This window comes from Panicum virgatum, chromosome 3K (assembly GCF_016808335.1).
Source record: "Panicum virgatum strain AP13 chromosome 3K, P.virgatum_v5, whole genome shotgun sequence".
Classification (NCBI taxonomy): domain Eukaryota; kingdom Viridiplantae; phylum Streptophyta; class Magnoliopsida; order Poales; family Poaceae; genus Panicum; species Panicum virgatum.
Window position 1 is genome coordinate 15,820,651 of NC_053138.1, and position 18,784 is coordinate 15,839,434.

The window sequence follows — 18,784 nt, forward strand, 5'->3', positions numbered from 1 at the left end:
TTACCAATGAAGTACATATTTATTGGAAGAAATGTACTTAGCTTGCTCTCACTGCATATGCACTTATTTACTTGAGTTGGATCATATGCACATCATATCTTCTTCATGCATTGTACTTGATCTCACCTGCAGGATAACTTGGGGACCTGCAATGTAAGAACCAAAAAATACAGAGAAATTAAAGAAGAAAGAATGTTGTAAAAATTGCCCAACGATTTGCATTGTATTGCCTTGACTATTGGTTTGCCTATTGAACAGTACATCATTGTTAGATGATTAACATTTAGTTGCTTTTGATGCATACAAAAAATGCTCTCATGCAGATGCTGCTGTCTAATCAGATTTGTGACTTGTTGAATGGTTGTGCAGGGGATATAGAAGATAAAAATGGATTTAATCGATCTCCCACTAGAATTTGGTTATGATTTCCGAGATGAATAAGATGCAAATCCACCCTATTTACACTCAGCAATACTTGGAGACGGAGCAATACGTGATATTGAGCATGTTCCAAATCAAGAGTCAGTTGCAGTTTTTTATGATGTAGTTTCTGGCAACAATTTTGCTACTATTGGTAAACAATCTCGTTGAAAGCACCCTAGGATATGCAGGCAAAATGATGATAACACACAAGGTGTACCAATTGTGGAAGAGATTTGGTCAACAGCTCTACTGTCGTACACTGGGCAAAACACTTAAGCTGCTTGCATGTAACTTAAAAAATGCTACGGCATGAAACATAAACTGCTTTAGCTAGTTTAGCATAAGCTCCTATCTAAAACCACAAAAGTGCTTAGCTGGTAAGATTAATTTGCATGTTGATTTAGCATAAGTTGTATACACGAAAATCCAAAATAACTATTAGTAGAAACACCTGAAAAATGATATAATCGGAATGCAAAAAATGCTAAAGTAAAATGAATAAGTTGCTTGATGATTCAGTGATAGTTGCCAGAATGAATCCGATAGGGTATATTGCCTACTGATTACTAATTATCTAACAAAATGAATCCTCTAGTTATTGGTTCAGTTGCACCACTCATTTCGTATAAGCAAGCTCTGACACCAAAACAACAAAGCACAAAATTGATAAGTAGAAATGGTAGAGCTCCACATAGTCACCCGAGCTCCATCGCCGGAGCTCGCCGCTCCTCATGGTGCGGAGGCGCTAGATCCAGCGATGAAGGTGGGGGCTTAGGGGTGTGGAGGCCTTGACGATGTTGTCGAACTCGCTGGCAAGCCTGGAAAGGCTCTCAATGCCTAACCCCAAGTGCTGCTAGGCGAGTGCCTAGCAACACCTTTTTGAACATTGCTTGTCAAGTTGTCATTGTAACCAGGGTATGGTTATTTGAATAGCATTAACCAGATTCTCAAGTGAATCACAAATGTGTTGTCTGCACTCAGCAGCTATACATAATTAAAAAAGATATACTATGTGGTTCTACATAGGCAATATATATCTAAATGATTTAAAAAATGCAGTTGTTAAATCACTGCTAGAATCTAGCAGAAACAATCGTTCAGGTAAACAATTTCACTGGTAAAAAAGCTAAAAAAAAGAACAGAGCATTCAGTTATCTAGCTCTTGCTCTGGCTATCATTCAGTTAAGCTACTCATCTCTTCAGGTAAAAAAAGGCATGTCTAAAAATCAACACACTAGCTCTTAAGCTCCTGAACTTAGTTATCTATCCTCTAGTGTATTTAATGAAACGAGAATATATAATGGTAGTATATATAGAGGCCCTTTTTCTTTGCAGTCATCTAGGTACAGTTCAAAAAAGCTCTTCGCACTGTAATTGTAGTTCTGGACTTAAGAAAAACGATTTGAGAAGCTTCCATCATCTTGATCGACTGACCGAAGCTAAAAAAATTCTAGCAACTAAGTATGATGTTCTTTATACTGAATCTAGCAACTAGACATGAATTCTCCCCATCCCCTACTGCCATTTGCAAAATACATGGGTCTCATTGTAGAATCATGCATACAAACATAGAAACAAAATGAGGCCATCCTAGAAACAGCGTGCATTCATCAGTAAATTTGCCCCCCCCCCCCCCTCCCCCACACCCCCAATTTCCCTGCGCATGACTTGAGACCTCCGTGAGTGAGATCTGCACGTCCAAACTAAATTCGAATGAATGAAGCATGCCAAATCAAGCTAACAGACAAAGCAATTAGGTTTCCTCACGGTGCATCCGAGAGAACAGAGTCGCACTAAAATAATGAATTGAAGATGTTGCATCTCAAGTTCTCAACTCAACTAGCCTTACCTGAGCGACACCTACGGCGGGGCCGCAACCAGCAAGGACACCGATGCCCGGGGAGGGAGTTGGCCAGATCTGCTACGGGAAGGTGAGGATGACGGCCGGAGGTCGGGAAGGAGAAGGGAGGAGTGTGCCGCAACAGCAGCTGAGGATCCGATATCTGCAACTTCCAGTGCCCCCTCCCAAGATCAACGGATCAAATCGCTGGATTCCGGAAGCGCATGCCAATGACCTCTGCCAAAACAAAAGGCGAAAACGAAATTCAAATTGGCGAGAAAAATGTCTGCACGCAAGGGGATTCATCTCACCTTTGTTTGGTTCTGCGATTCCCCTCCCCCGCTTCAATCCCACAGGTGCCTCCTTCGCCTCCCCCTCCAAACCCGCATGAATCCAGAAAACCAAAAATGGTGCAGTGGATGCAAGACGAGAAACCGTAGAGAGAGAAACCCTAGAGAGAGAGTGGGGGCAGGAATGAACGAGAAGGCGCAAGCTCTGTCCTTTCTGAATGTGGAACCAGCTGTAGGTAGCCCCTCCGCTGTTTAATGCAGCTGGAACGGTGGATGGAAGCGGCCGTGCAAGTGGACGAAAATACGACCGTCCATAACAGAGTCATTAATGTGGCAACACCGTTGGCAACCCAAAACAGCATCCACGAGCTTCTACAGACAACGAAAAGAAGTCATGAAGTTATTGCCTATTGGCACAACAGCGTACAAACTAAACTTGGTTCCCAGCCAGGAGGCCAGGAGGTAGCCCAACCAATTCAGCCTACAAAGCTAAGAAATGGCTCCAAAGGTGCTCAAGGGGAAACAACAGGAATGGTGAAAAAAACAAAAATCAAAATCGTCCAGATAGAGAAGGGAGCAAGAGCTACTGAACAGCAAATTAAATCAGACCAAGCAACACCTGCTTTGATGTTTACTGCACTGAAGGGAGACACAAGTACAAAGCATAATTCGAACTGTTATGGTTCGATCATTTTCCCCCCCTATTGCAAAACATTGCAATTTGCTCTCAAGCAGGTGATATTCAATCGTGATCGAACTATGACTATTATTACAAAGATAACAACCCTTGGTTGTCATGCCCCACTTGCATACAGGCGAGTCCACTCCTTGGCTGCAACAAAAAGAGTGCCTCATTAATACATCAGGAAAGTAAACATGGATCAAATGTGTGCGTATTAAACCATGGATGTGTGTACTGAATCTACATGTACCTGTCTCGACAGCTTCAGCTTCATTTGTTTTCCAGTGTTTTGCAATGTTGTCTGAGAGAGGATCGTCCGGATTTGGTGCGCTCAGCAGTGCCTGGATGCTGAAGACCAAATATTATCAGGAGGCAGTAAGGTAGCACAATGATGTGGTACACATCAGAGAAATGCACGACCAATCTAAAAATTGGATACTATGGTGATACAATGTTTTCAGAAAACTTGATCATGTTTCCAGTAACTATAATGTAGTCAGGATTCATATATCATTTACCATCATAACTATGTTGCCAAGCAAGCAATAACATAAGCAGTTACCTCAACAGAACAGTACGTATCTGAAGAGCCGGACTCCATTTGTCCTTAAGAATGTCAAGGCATATCCTACCAAGCTGCAAATTTCATCAGAGATGAGACATAACTTTCTTTCATCACACAAAGAAAAATGCAAACAGTAACGTTGCCTACCTTGTCAATGTTGGGGTGATAAATTTTGGTGAGAAATCTAACCTGCATCAGCAGCAGACAGAAAGGCTTATTACACAGTGGCAAGAGATGGATAAAAGTACAAATAGAATAGCTATGTTAATCCCCAAATAGGAAAAATACACACATTTAGAGCTTACAATATTAATTGTCAACTGGTACGAGCAATGAGTCAATACACTTGCTGCTTTGCTAAACCCCCTCATTCTAATATTAAGCAAAAAGTGTACCCATGTTTTAACTAGTTGACAACTGGTGTGAGTGAAATCAGAAGTGCTATGTTATGAGTCACACATGAATGTAATGCTTATAAAAGAAAGGCGAGTGTTACAATTATAAGAAAAGAACAAATCTAGGCAGGTGTGGTATCTCCTGTTCTGGCGATATGGACACCCTGATCGCTTGCACTCAGCTCTCGCCAAAGCCTTCTGGTAAGGTGTTCTGCGAATGGTGGCTGAAGATTAATGCTCTGGTTCCCAGGAACATGAAGCGAGAGCTGAATTCGGTGATCATTTCAGGTGCTTGGATGTTGTGGCGACACCACAATGACTATGTGTTCAATGGAGCTTCCCCAAGCGTGCAGCTTGTCCTCAGCAAATTTTAGAGGAATGATATCTTTTGTGTTTAGCAGGAGCTAGGGGTCTAGCGCAGCTAACATATGACTGTTAAGTTTTGGTCTTGCGCATGACTGTAATTGTGGTACTGATGTGTGGGTGGGTGCATGTGTTTTGAGGGCATCGTAAGTAGGTTTCTTCATCTTAATGCAATGATACGCAATTCTGTGCATTCGAGGAAAACAAGAGCAAATCTAGGATAGAAAATATATCAATGGAATGCTACTGATGACTTTCCAGCAAAGTGAAAGTGCTAGTACTTCTGATCAATAAGGATTAACTTAAGATTAGACATTGACCCCTCTAGAATAGCAAATGGGCAAAATGTAGACATGCATAAGAAACACCACTCGGACAAAGTTGAAGCATAGCAAGTTTTCATTACGGAACAGCTACGCAGAGTTGATATACTAGCTAACATATATGGAGGGACACAGATGTGGAAATTTACATGCCAGTTAATGATTTGGTAAAACAAAGTTAATGATAGCTGCTATATATGGAAGGGGCTAACAAAAATAAAATGTTACTGGGCCTGTCTGTAGGCTTTAGGAAGCAACACCATATGAAATTCTTCTTGATAGGATTATATTGATCGAATGGAATTTGTACAATGGAGCAAATGGTACAGCTGAGGAGACAGAATGTGGAAATATACATGCCAGTTAATGATTTTGTAAATTAAAATGATGATTGATCAAGAAATTACTTTTGGAGCAGCCATGGGATATTCCTCAGGCAAGAATAGTTCAAGCTTGAAAACTCCCCCTGCCAACAGATAAGAAATTATTTCAGATGAAACATAATAAGATTTCACAAAAACAGTATAAAACTGTTAGCTATTTGCATCTACTTATCTACATACAACATATTTCAGGACACTGTATATGGCACACAAGAAATGGTAGATAATATAAAAGGAATTGTGTAATGGGCAGATTAATCACTATGCTGCCACATGAACCTAACAGAGTCAAAGCTCATGCCACAAGTCATATCGAACTTCCATGCACGAGTAGAAGTGAGTCGTGAGTCATGACATAATATATAGATACCTGAAAAGACACTAATAAAAACCAGGTCCACTAAGAAGTAAAGGATCTAGAGCTTGGATTGAAAATTCACAGTCGGCATAGATGAATACCCATACAACAAAGTTTGAATGTGCATAAGCTACCATTGTTCTATTATTGTTGAACAAGCTGTATTTTCTCCTACAAGACCCTGTTTGTAATGGTAATCCATGTACACTAGTCCACTATTCATTTGCAACTTCTTCAGAAACAAAAGGAGGCATACAGATAACTAGAACATTTAACACGGACGATAGTCTACAGAACACTACAAACAGGGTTCACAAAATCGAATCCACACGCCACGACGCATGCATTACAGCATGAGGAGCACACAGACTACAGATACAGCAAATATGCCAACTAAAATCAGTGAAGAGGGACACCTTCATAGGGTGACTGCGCGGGGCCAAGGATCATGACATTGAAGTACCGCATGTTCTCCTCCGACGGCGACGCGCTAATCCCTGGCGCTGCACGCACGAGAAGAAGTACAAAAGCGGGATCGATCAAACAATAAACATGAGTAACGAGACCAGAGCAGCAGCATCGGACTCCAGATTGCACCAAAATTCTCAGAAAAAATATCTCGCGAAGCAGCAATAGGGCACCTGGTTCGCTGAGGAGCCGCTGCGTCTCCTGCACAGATCCAAATTCGCAACGGATTAATCACAAGCGGAAAAGAAGTATCGGATTCCACGGAGCATGAGTGCGCTGCGGGGCGATAGATCTGCCGAGGGGGCGGGGAGGGGCGACCAGATCGCGAGGCGCACCTTGATGATTCGGCGCGGGAGGTTGCTGTTGGCCATGGAGCCGGGCTTGGGGGGGGGGGGGGGGGAGGGGGGAGCGCAGGGCTAGGGGGGCGCGGGCAGGGGGAGCGGGGTGGATTGCCTCAAGCTTCGTGCGGCGACGGAGGAAGACGAGAGTACGAGACGAGCCGAGAGGGGTCAAAGGCGACGGGGGCGAATGCGCAGCAAGCAACACACGCCACACACGGGCCGACACGTTTAGAGCAGCTCCAACAGATTTTCTCTTTCCCCTTTCTCATCGTATAGAAAAATCCCCCATTACAATTTTAGTTTATTGGGGAGATGTACTCCAGCAGATTGATTTTTCTCTTTCCCCTTTAATTCATGAGTGGTCAGGATCTTCTCATGCATATGGATCTTATGGCTAGGAAAGAATGGATAGAAAGGGAGAAGGAAAGGGAGAAGGTGGAATTCCCCTTTAAAAAGGGGAGAGGGGAGGGAAATATAGGGAAAAGTGGAAAGAGGAAAAGGGAAAATCAATCTGTTGGAACTAAATTTTTTCCCCTAAATCCCTTTTATGGCTAAAAAGTGGAAAGGGAAAAGGGGATAATCAATTTGTTGGAGTTGCTCTTATAAACTCTCTCCACCATTTCAGCGCCGCCGCAGCGCGGTAATTCAGCGCGCTCTCAGGTTCCATGTCGTGACCTTTGGGCCCTGTTTAGTTAAGTTTACATGTAAACGCAAAAAAAAATTGTGTGAGAATCTTGCCAATTTGAAGTATTAAATGAAGTCTATTTACAATTTTTTTTTACACAAATGGATTATAAATCGCGAGACGAATCTAATGATGCTAATTAATTCATGATTAATCAATAATTAGCGGATGGTTACTGTAGCATCACTGTTGCAAATCATGGATTAAGTAGTCTCATTGGATTCGTCTCGCGATTTACAGCCCAACCATGCAAAAAGTTTTGTAAATAGACTTCATTTAGTACTTCAAATTAGTAAGATTCCTTTGCACTTTTTTGCGTTTACGATTTTTTTGCGTTTACGGAGTGGGAACTTAAACAGGACCTTGGTTGATTGGTTCCAACTTCCAACCTTCAATGCAAGTGCCTAGCGAAATCTAGGAGTATGTTTTAAGGTCAAATCTTGAGTCAATCTTAGGCTGTGTTTAGTTCGTGAAAAAGTTTGGATTTTAGTACTGTAGTACATTTTGTTGTTATTGGACAAATAATGTCCAATCATAAACTAATTAGGTTTAAAAGATTCATCTCGTGCTAATCAGTTAGACTGTGTAATTAGTTATTTTTTTCAACTGCATTTAATGCTCCATATATGTATCCAAAAATTCGATGTAACGGGTACTATAGAAATTTTTTTGGAAACTAATCAGGGCCTTACTTGCAAATTTATTACTATCGCATCGAAAATGTACGGCGCATGCATTAAATATTAAATTTAGATGAAATAAAAAAACTAATAGCATAGTTTATTTATAAATTAGGAGACAAATCTAATAAGTCTAATTAGACTATGATTAGACCAGTCCCAGTGAAGGTTTTATGAGAGTTTTATGCACATTAAATAGGGTGTCATGTCATCATTTTAGATGATATGATACCGATTCAATAAGGAGAGAGATAAAATGAGTTTGATCTAGATGAAATCATGTATGCATAGTTACAGACACTTGATGAGTCTTAGAACTAAATAAGATGAGAGTCTATAAAATGGCAAACACGAAACAATACATTGTGAGGATGAGTTTTATCTATGATTTTATTTATATTTTGGTGATGTGATACTCTTGAAAACAACAAAATGAAACCACCCATTTGAATTAGCCTTGAACATCAAATTGCTAGTAACATGCTCTAATGACGAATTAATTAGCTTCATTAGATTTGTCTCGTAATTTACAGATGAAACCTAAAATATATTTATAACTAATTCATATTTAATAGGTGTCGACATATTCCATGTGATATTTACAAGATAAAATTTTTACATGTAAACAAAGTCACTGCTGTTGCCATTAATGTTCACCACACAAGTGTGTCAGTGACAGATCATCACGTCGCAAGTCGCAGCTGAGTAGGGGTGGGCATTTAAAACCCGAAAAAACCAAACCGAACCGAACCGAACCGAATAGACCGAAATGTCGGTCTATTCGGGTTCTCGGGTTCGGGTTCGGTCCACACTTATGGTTTAATTCGGGGTACGGGTTCGGGTTCGGTTCCTAACCTCCAAAACCCGAATAGACCGAATAACCCGAAATTCATTCAAACTCTTGGTATGTCATGATATCTTATGTGATTTTTGAACTTATTAGCTAATAGTTGTTATCTCATCTTAATATTTGTATGTCTATTTCATTATGCTATTTTTTCATAGTTACTTATCGCTATTACTCGTACTTCTATTTAACTATTCATTGCATATATTTTGATGGAAGATGAGAGTGTGTTTATTATTCGGTTAATTCGGTGGACCGAATAGACCGAACCGAAATATTCGGTCTATTCGGGTTCGGTTCCTAATTTTGTCTTTAAAATTTCGGTTCTCATTTTTTGAAACCCGAAATTCGCAAAACCCGAATAGACCGAACCGAAATACCCGAATAGACCGAATGCCCACCCCTACAGCTGAGCGCCTGCGCACAAGGCGTGAAACGTCCTGCGCGAAGCCGACCAGCTGTTAACGGCTTTAGCGCCGGTTCTGCGGTGATCCCGGCTGCTTATGGCCAAACATTAGCATTCTAAAATTTTTCTTACAAAAAGATGAATGTATGCATGAAGTATTAAATAAAATTTATTTACGAATTTTTTTTATGGATGGGTGTAACTTTTCGAGATGAATCTAATGAGCCAAATTCCACCATGATTGGATATATTGATGCTACAGTAACCGTCCCTAATCATCATCTAATCATGCGGTCAAAGGTCTTATTAGCTACATCACATGCTACAGTACTATAATTGTGAAGGTTGTTTTGTAATTAAATTTCATTTAATACTTCTAATTAGTGATCAAAGGAGCGAAAAGTTTTTATAAAAAAATTTTCACCAATAACCAAACAAGCCTATGTTCCGTTTCAGATAAGTGTGGGCTGATTTTTTTTTTGAGAATGATAAGCACGGGCTGATTAGCATGATGGGGACTTTTTTTTATCAGAACATACCTGTATTGATGATAAGGAAAGCGCACATGGACCCATACAAATACAGATACATTCGACAATGATACAAGCAATAGGTTTTTTTGCAGATCGGCCCCTAACAAACAACAAAATTACATATAGATCCCTAGGACCTTCTGCACCTCCATCGCCGGCCGTCGCCGGACGCCACCGGAGCCCATCGTCGGTTCGCTGCCATCCCCAGACCAAGAGGAGTCCCATCGCCACAAGGCTTGGAAAAGAGTCGCAAGAAACTCTCACCCAGACGGATGAGAAGAAGACGTCGTCGGTAGCCCATCGACCGGGCTGCACCCCGAACTCCTTTGATCCAGGCCCAAAGCTCGCCGTAGACGACTGCTACCGTCGCGGGATGATCGAGTTTGACCCTGCCACCAACCATCCACCGATCCTCCACCCTGCACTGCATCCAAGAAACAAAAGCCCCGTACCTCCGTCGCCCGCCGAAGACAGAGGCGAATCGGGACGATCCTCCTGTACAGGAGCTCCACGCTGGGAGCCCCTCCTCCACGGGCACGCCAGCAACGCCGGAGAGAAGCGCCACCAGGACGAGGAAGTACCCGAGAGGACTTATTCTCTCTCAGCGCCGGCGCCGCCACCGTCTCGCCGCCACCGCCGGGAAACTCAATCCTAGATCTAATAGGACCTAAGAGCATCTCCAAGAGTTTGCCATATTTTACTTTGCATATCTTGTGTTTTGCCAACTTCTAAAAAGATATGCCAAATAAAAAAGAGCTTATCTCCAACAGTTTGGCATAATTCACTTGCCAAATACAGATCTAATTTACATCAGGAACCCTGAGAGAGAAACAAAATTATATTTATGCCATTCCACCTCTTGAAAACTTAAATCAGGAACCCTTCTCTGTTATTTATTTTTTTTTTCACCCTCCCACCTGACTAGAAACCACGATGGCAACCGCGCGCCGCGCGCATATATTTACGCGCTAGAGACTGGTTTTTCCCAAGTTGTCAAAAATTGCCAAGTCTTTTGCCAAACTATTGGAAGAGTATTTTTAATGTTTTTACCAAAAATCAAAGATGCCAACTCGATTTACCAAACTCTTAGAGATGCTCTAAGCCTATACACCCAGCACCAACCGGCGCGAGCGCAACGGTCCCCGCTACCTCCCAACGGCATATAGGCCATCGGAGGCGGAAGGGACCGCTGGCCCCGCCGGCGGCGACGGCGTCGCCCTTTTCCTCCTCCCTCAACTCAACTTTAGCTAGACGCGAGGCTCCGAGAGAGGACCCGAGCCCCTGCAATACTTCTCTGCATGATGGGGACTTGGGGAGTGGAAGGCCTCCAGGCTCCAGCAGCCTTTCTGTCCCGGGCGCACGAACGAACGCTGCTGCAGTGCAAAAGAGAAAGGGATGGGCCGAACACGGAGCCAAGGCCCAATGCGCTGGGTGGGCCAGACCGCCTCTCCGCCTACAGAGCCCATAGCGGAGCTGCGACTCCTGCTCCTGGACGATCCTCCCGCCATCACATCCGCTTGCGCCACCTCTGGAAGTCCGCCACGGCCCACGGGCATGCGCGTCGTCGGCGACTATGCCGTGAGCCCGTGAAGGCTCTTTTCTCCGCACGCGCGAGCCTCAGGTTTGGTGACCTCGGTATCCACGAGTTAACCGAAATGCTGCTCGATAATGACGAGTTAACCGATTCCAGGGATCTCAGGCTCGATATATCCTTCTATCGGGAGCATTATTGGGTTCAGCTAGACGACATGTCTCTCAACTCCCAACACCCGACCGGACTTTGCCGGCGTGGTGGTATGCAGTAGCTTTCTGGACTTCTTGAGCTGTCCGGTCTTGGAATGTCTAGAGTTTGAGGATTGTAATCTCCTGTCGCCGTTGGCCAGCTGCATCTCGTCCCAGTCCCTAACGCATCTGGTCATCTCAGGTTCCAGTTTTTGTGATGATTCCCGTGTACACAATTGCGCCCCAAGTCTGATCTCATTGCAGTTTCTGAAACATTGTGTTTGAACAGACAGAGTATTCCAACTGGGAATTGCTCTGCCTGATTCGCTGCGCCGCGCCCTGCTCCGGCTCTCTGTCTCGGTCCGCGCTACCCACAACTCGAATGCCACGCGCTTCCTTTGGTCAAGTGACTGCAGAGTGCAGACCAAGAAAGAGCATGTATACTCTACTAGTACATGCTAAGCCCGTTGTGGCTTGAAGATGGACATCAGTTTTATGCGATTTGTTTCAGAGGAGCTTATCAAACTGTACTTCTCAAAGTGAGCTACTCATCCTATTAGCTATCGCGAAAAATGCATTACGGCTAACGGCCCCGTCACTGGAATGGGCGTTAACTATACAAATGGTTACCGAGCAGCAAGCAACCTAGCATTCACATGCGTAAAAGTGTGTCGTACCAGGTCTAGCAGCTGCAAGCCTGCAAGCGGACGCCATTCGCCGTCATGCGAACAGGCAATATCCTCTAGTATCTCCTCACAAAAAAGGAACAGAAAAAAACTCTTATCTGAAGTACCGGGTCACAAGAGACAAAGATGCAAGTAGCAAAAAATTAGTTGCAACTAGCTCGGAGTCGCATGTTTCCAGACAGGAATGGGAAATGATTTCGACACCATTTTCATTCACCATGTTTTTGGAGACGAGGTCAGACACTCTGAGCTACACTGTCAATAAAACAATCAGGTAAACAGCTGGGGAAAAAAAACACTGCCAACATAGCTTTACACTAAGAACTTTTAGTCCTCAATTAGTCTTCATGTACTAGATTACAAATAGCGGTTAACCTGAGAAGAACAGCTCAGACAAAACAATACCCCAACGGCAGTAGCGTTCACTACCAAGCAGCCCTTCACCAGAGAGGACGCCATCAATGATCTGCAGAAAGTGAATTTAGTTGGTAAACAATGAATAAATCATTTAAGAGAAGAGCAGCCATAAAATCATAACATTGAGGCATATTTGTTTAGACAAATGGCACATAACATGTCAAAGTGACTTGCTTTTAGTATGCGCAAGGATATAGCTATTGAACAGGCAAATTTTGACTGAGAATTTAGCATGACGCAGAATGCGAATGTAATGGTAATCATGTTAAGAAATAAGACCTAATCCATCCGGATGTTACATTACAGTTAAACGAACACATGTTTACCCTATTTTACATAAACCACATATCACACAGTATTTTTGGACCATCATGGTCCAAGAAAAACTTGTATGTGGGACAAGATCTTAAAGTTTCAGCGTCCAAAAATCATGGTTCGGTGGTTTGTCAAGCTTCAACTTATGAACAAAGATGGCAGGTTCAACAGACAACCTTATTTCTTAGTAGTTGTACAAGTGTGAACCAAAACAAATTCATGTTCAACTATATCTAAAGGTATGAAAAGCTGCTTTCAGCAGTTCTACCCAAGAGTAGGGCACAGAGAATGAACTTGGACCTCAAACCCAGACAAGTGGTTATCCAGGCCTAAAGAGCAAGGTTTAAAATCCCACTAGTATGGAGCTATGGATATTTCCCGGCAGGGGCAAAGCCAGACCAGGAGAGCACCGGGGTCTTACACGTAGAAGAGGACGAGTCATAATGAACTATTAACAACTAGATACAATAATTTTCCACTGTTTTTTTTTAAATCATCGGGGTCGGCGGACCCCAATGGCAAAGCTCAGCTCCGGCCCTGTTTCCCTGTAAATAAAAACTCAGCCGGTGAGGGACAACCGCGCCCCAACAGTTTTCTCACCAAGAAGAAACCTCAGTAACTGACCAAGGAAACCCCCGAACCCGACTTCACCCTATAGGTAAATACATGGTACTTCAGTTTATTTTAGCTAGCCTGAGCTCTCCTTATGGCTATATGATGTCATAAAGCTTGAAGTTTCTTAAATTTCAAATAACAAATAACACATCACTGGACAGTAATCAGCTGCCTGATCACGGAAAAAAAAAGCATTCCAGCTAGAAAGGACCACAACAATATCCCTGTGAGTTACATCTGGATTTTTGTTAAGATCAACAACTGAAAAATTACAAGATCCTCTTACTGTAAACATAATTATGGTACAAAACATAATAACTCCAGTCTGTGTGTAAAACTTTGCACAAATAGGGACAATACTAGATTCCAAAATTTTTAACTCCATGGAGTTCAGGTGCGCAAACATCGGGATCCAGAAGTAAATTAATATGGATCCAGAAGTACTCTCTTCAAACCAAAATAATAAACAGATCATCAGTAAGTAATTGTCAAAATCACAAATTTAAACCTGAGTAATATTAACAGATCATCGGCCTAACTCTAATATATCGATCCCATAACAAATATTTAGGGGTTTTTATGGGCATGAAAATGCAACATGGTGGAAGCCTCTTAAAATCTTTCACAATGCACATTAGGAATGAGTAATAAGATACTAAACTTCAATCCTGTTTTGTTTAACAAACTCAGCTCAACTAGGATCACCTACGTGTAAATAACTACATCCATTCTCTTGAGCATGGCATTTTGGATATCACCAGCCTTCTCAAACATACAATTTTACCTTTCCTAACTATATGTTAGCAATCCTAACTACTCAATCCGTCCTCGAATGTAAGTCATTCTAGAGTTTTTAGGAAAGATTATAGTTGTGTAGAAAAGACTCTCCTACCCCTAATTATTAAGCATTGGGAATGTGCCAATTAAACTAGCATGCCTTTTTCCATGCACCTCCCCCACATGTACCTCCCCCTACATGGTTGCATGCACATCTTTCTATTAGGAAAAACCCAAAAATGATGCACAATTAATGTCGTGGTGTGCAAACCCACAGCCGGGTGGCGTAGTGTACCCGCCTAAACCCAGAGGGTGAGTACTCGGGGGTTAGCTAGGATTAGTCCAATCTAGATGCAAGAATGCGATGAACACAGAGGGTTTAGAGTGGTTCGGGCCGCCGGAGCGTAATACCCTACGTCCACTGTGTGTTGTATTGCTTGTGCTCTCAAGAGGTTGAGAACGGGATTGTTCGGAGTGAATCCGAGCTTGTGTTGTGTCTGCCTTTTGCCTGGCCTTCGAGAGTCTTGGCCTTGGCCTGTGTGTATGTTTTGCCTGGCCTTCGAGCGTCTCGGCCTTGGCCTGTGTGTATGTTTTGCCTGGCCTTCGAGCGCCTCGGCCTTGGCCTGTGTGTATGTTTGTTCTAGCGGGCGTGCTCCCTTTTATATGTCCAAGGGGAGCACGTACACTGAGCGGGGCCCCGACATGTGGACCCGGCGATATATTATAAACTACACTTTGGCCTTCAATGCCTCAGATCCGGAGATCTTGTCGTCGGCTTCCGTGCGTAGCTTCTGACCAGGGATGGTCTTGAGCTGTCCTGTCAGAGTAGAGTCTAGCCTCTGCAGCCGCGTGTCGAGGACATGATGAAGCGCCGAACTACTAACTCAGTCCACTGTAGCAGCGTGCACTGTTGCTCCAGTCAGTAGCTGGTCATCATGACTCGTCGCCCATGCGTGCGGCGCTGAGTCTTTAATGCTTGCCTTGGTAACTGACGAACCGCCTCGGTAACTGGCGATCCACAGTGTGGACTGACAAAAGCTGCTCCGTGCCCAGCGGCAGCAGACCCCGCCTCAACCACTCGCACTTAATGCGGGTGGGTGAGGGAGCTTCCAGCGGAAGGCTTGCGCCCGCGCCCGCGTCTGCGTGACACGTGGCGGCTCCGGACCCCTCCCGAGCAGCTAGCTGAGCCGAGAGCTCACGGGGGTCCGGATAGGCACGTGGAGGTCCCGGACCCATCTGCGGGAGTCCGGATGGCACGTGGAGGTCCCGGATCCACCTGAGGGGGTCCGGGTCCGCGGCCACAGGTGCTGAGAATTTCCACCTCTGGGACACGTGGTGACACCGGACCCGTCCCCGAGCGGGAAGCGGGTCCGGGACCGTTGGTCCGGTGAGATGGAGTCGGACCCCAGGGGTCCGGCTGCTCAGCTCCTTAGGGTGTAGTTACGGATAACTACGCGAGTCTTGGCACAGTAGGAGTAGGTACCCCAGTTGCAGGGTACCGACAATTAAGATAGTTGGGTCCACTCTCAACCTAGAATGACTTATATTTGAGGACAAATTTTGAATCCCAGAATGACTTATATTTGAGGACGGAGGGAGTATATGTTAGCAAAAAATAATACTTGATCAAGATACATATATTGTTTATCTACTGTAGTTTTACTAGACAAATTTAAATTATTTTGCAAATAATAGAGGGCAAGTTTGAAAAGGCTGTCAGCATGTGATCTAGGAAAACAAAAGGAGATCATAATGCATACCCTGCCTACAGTGCTGAGCCTAAGAAATCCTTATCATAGCATACATGATTATGCTGGAGCTACCAAACCCAATTGATGTGCTCAATTTTTAACTTCAGCAATTCATTCGCAACATACTAAGGAGAGGCGGTGACACAATGCCACAATGGTACAAAATTCTCCAGCACAATTGGACTACCAGAGGTGTCAAAGATGGTTTACTCTCCAGAGGTGTTGAAGACATTTATTCTTGAGCAAATTAGCACTCACAAACAGACTCGCTAATTCATAAGATCATGAGTTGGTTTATATTATGTCACACACATCGCCAAATTCTCAATGCTAAACTTATCCCGAATAGGGACCATGGACAATTATGACACAGCACAGTTAGCATCCAAAAAAGTACCCCTCTAGTAACTAAAACTCACATCCACGGTAGAATTACATATAATAGCCATAAATCAGATAAATGAACAATTGTCTATGGTGATGCTAATCCAAAATTTGGACTTGTACCTGAACTCTTCCTTCAACATCAGAGTAAGTTGGAGGTGGAGACAAAAGGCATCGAAGCAACGGTGGCAACCAACTCCATTGCACCAGCGCCATCAGCTGCACCCCCTGTAGTCTTCTTCTTAGGGCGCTTTGCCCTAGCAAGCTTCACATGGGCGTCGATGAAATTCTCCATGCGTTTCACCTCCAGCTGCTTCAGGAATTCAATTCGCTGCCGCTCCATCTCCAATTCATGCTTTTGCTTAGCATTCTCCACGCGCTCATACATCTCCGCAAAAGCCTCGATCGCCCTTGCTAGCTCCTTGAAACCTTTGTCACCCCCGCTGCCAGGCTCATCTCTGCTGCGCTTCTTGTTATTGCCAGAGAGGGAGGACACCGAGTGCGACGGCGACCTCTGTGAATTGTGATTATTGATACCACCGTCATCATCAGAGTCCTCCAGATCAGACACAGCTGCAGCTGCAGCTGCAGCGGCCTTCTGGATGAGCGCAGCAGCAGGAAGTGGAGACCCACGGTGGTAGTCGGGCAGTGGCAGAGCCATAGGCGGAGGCGGAGGCGGGGACGGTGAAGGCGACTGGTGGTTCCTCAAGGCTGGTGGATGGAAGGGCAGGGCAAATTGAGGCGCCTGCGACGGCGAGGGCCTCTTGGAGGCGGAGGCGCTAAGGGTGGGGCCGACGAGGCGGTCGAGCTCATGGAAGAAGTACCAGCCGGACGGCGCGTTGCGGGCGCGCTCGGCCTTGTATTTCTTCTTGAGGGTATCGACACGGTTCTTGCACTGCACGTCGGTACGCGGCGGCCGGCGGCGCGCGGAGGCTCCCCGGCGCGAGTTGACGGCGTCCGCCACCTCCTGCCACTGCTTCTGGCGAAGGTTGCCGCGGTTGAGCTCGACGTAGCGGCTGCCCCACGCGCCGACGAGCGCGGCCGTCTCGCCGTCGCTCCAGCAGTCCTCCCTGTAGGGCAGGTTGGGGTTGGGCGGCGGCAGCTTGGCCCCTCCCCCGCCCACCGCCGCCGCGGCGGCTGCGGCCATCGCCATCTCCCTCACCTCCATCCCCTCCTCCGGCGCCCAGAATCAGATCTCGCGCCGAACCCTAGCCCGACGAGACGGCGAGCACGGAAGTCGTGGTGGTGGCGTGAATTGGGGGGAGGTGCGGTGAGGCGAGGCCGGGTGGAATAAAAGGACACGGCGACGGAGAGGGGGTGGGGCGCCGGCCGAGGACGGCACGGCGCGCGGCACGCGCGTCGCACGTGACGACGCGGTGGGGGCGACCTGACCGGAACCTGACCGGCGGGCGGGGCGGGGCGGGCATCGTGGTGACCGGATCGGAGACGTGCCGCCCGCCGTTGGATGCGTTTGACCGGGTAACCGGCGAAAGCGAGGCCGGTGGGTTTTGGGTTCGGAGACGGGGGCGGGTGGGGACAGCAGGGAGAGGCGCGGCGAGCGTCGTAGCGCAGGCGGGCGGGGCGAGGCGAGAGGCGACAGGCCACCGGGGTCCGGAGACCGGACGGCACGCGGTGGCGGCGAGAAAATTACTGGCGTGCCCCCCCGGGCGGGGGCGGGCGGCAGGGGCAGGGAGGGCAATTCGCGTGGCCTCGGGGCACGGGAGCCGCGCGGGCGTGTCAGGTGGAGGGCTGCTGAGGTGGTCGCCGCGCCGAAAGAGAAGAGAGAGAGGACGAGGTGGGAGAGAGGCGCTCTCAGTGAAGAGGGGGCGGGGGAGGCGGAGAGAGAGAGAAGACAGCCACTCGGCTCGGCGTGCTCGCGGATCGCGGCGCGGGGTGGGTGAGGCCGTGAGGGGAGGGGGGCGCTGCTGGTGGGCCCGCGTGCGGGGAGGCTGGCAATTATTGTCGTCTCTGTTCTGTTGGGTGGTGGGCTGGTGGCGACCTCGCCCGGCAAGAGGACGACGGCACCGCCGCGGCGGGTTGCGCTTGCTGGCGCAGGCGGCAGGCCTCGGCTGCACACGGGCTATACGAGGGTCTCGATGCCGCCGTCTCAGAAAAATAGCTTTTGATCGTTTGTTTCGGTACCACCTGATCGCAGCGATACATCAACGAGGTTGCAGAATCGCCGAATTTCCCATGGTCCGCCTGAAGCCGCCGTTGTTTGGCATGCCAGTGAGCTAATAAGGACTTTCCCGCACGGTCACGCAGCTGCCAGCCTCTTTCTCCTGCCGCCGGTTTCCTCACCGTGCGTTCGTACGCCGTCCCTTTTTGAATCCGGAGCATGATATTCCGGCGAACTTTCCTTCAATTAAAAAAAGGATATTCAGGCGAACCACGCGCCACACGACACCGGTGGTGGCCGCCGTCCGGCCGTGAAGGGCGGCGCCGCGCGTTCGCCGTTCTGCGTACGTGGTCCCGTCTCCTCCCTGGAGTCTACATCGCCACGCGCGCCGCCGGCGACCGGCGGCCAGCGAAAGG

At 46.3% G+C, this 18,784-nt stretch overlaps 2 protein-coding genes across 2 annotated transcripts; both read right to left on the reverse strand.

Moving 5' to 3' along the window:
- Positions 1–3,131: 3,131 nt before the first annotated feature.
- On the reverse strand, positions 3,132–6,612 carry LOC120697854 (ubiquitin-conjugating enzyme E2 36-like). The gene is made up of 8 exons (XM_039981218.1): positions 6,426–6,612; positions 6,264–6,291; positions 6,039–6,125; positions 5,289–5,347; positions 3,948–3,989; positions 3,798–3,871; positions 3,486–3,583; positions 3,132–3,385 (listed from the first exon to the last, which is right to left on the reverse strand). The coding sequence occupies exons 1-8, from the start codon at positions 6,459–6,461 to the stop codon at positions 3,348–3,350; spliced, it is 462 nt and encodes a 153-aa protein (XP_039837152.1). The 5' UTR covers positions 6,462–6,612; the 3' UTR covers positions 3,132–3,347.
- A 5,559-nt stretch (positions 6,613–12,171) lies between these two features.
- Positions 12,172–18,082, reverse strand: LOC120697855 (trihelix transcription factor ASIL2-like). Its single transcript, XM_039981220.1, has 2 exons — positions 16,373–18,082; positions 12,172–12,456 (listed from the first exon to the last, which is right to left on the reverse strand). The coding sequence occupies exon 1, from the start codon at positions 17,415–17,417 to the stop codon at positions 16,392–16,394; it is 1,026 nt and encodes a 341-aa protein (XP_039837154.1). The 5' UTR covers positions 17,418–18,082; the 3' UTR covers positions 12,172–12,456; positions 16,373–16,391.
- Positions 18,083–18,784: the final 702 nt, after the last annotated feature.

Coding starts and splice junctions, on each gene's coding strand:
- LOC120697855 (XM_039981220.1), bottom strand. CDS start 17,417: ATGGAGGTGAGGGAGATGGCGATGGCCGCAGCCGCCGCGGCGGCGGTG.
- LOC120697854 (XM_039981218.1), bottom strand. CDS start 6,461: ATGGCCAACAGCAACCTCCCGCGCCGAATCATCAAG. Junction 3,872..3,947: donor ATCACCCCAACATTGACAAG/GTAGGCAACGTT, acceptor TGAAATTTGCAG/CTTGGTAGGATATGCCTTGA. Junction 3,386..3,485: donor AGCTGAAGCTGTCGAGACAG/GTACATGTAGAT, acceptor TTTTTGTTGCAG/CCAAGGAGTGGACTCGCCTG.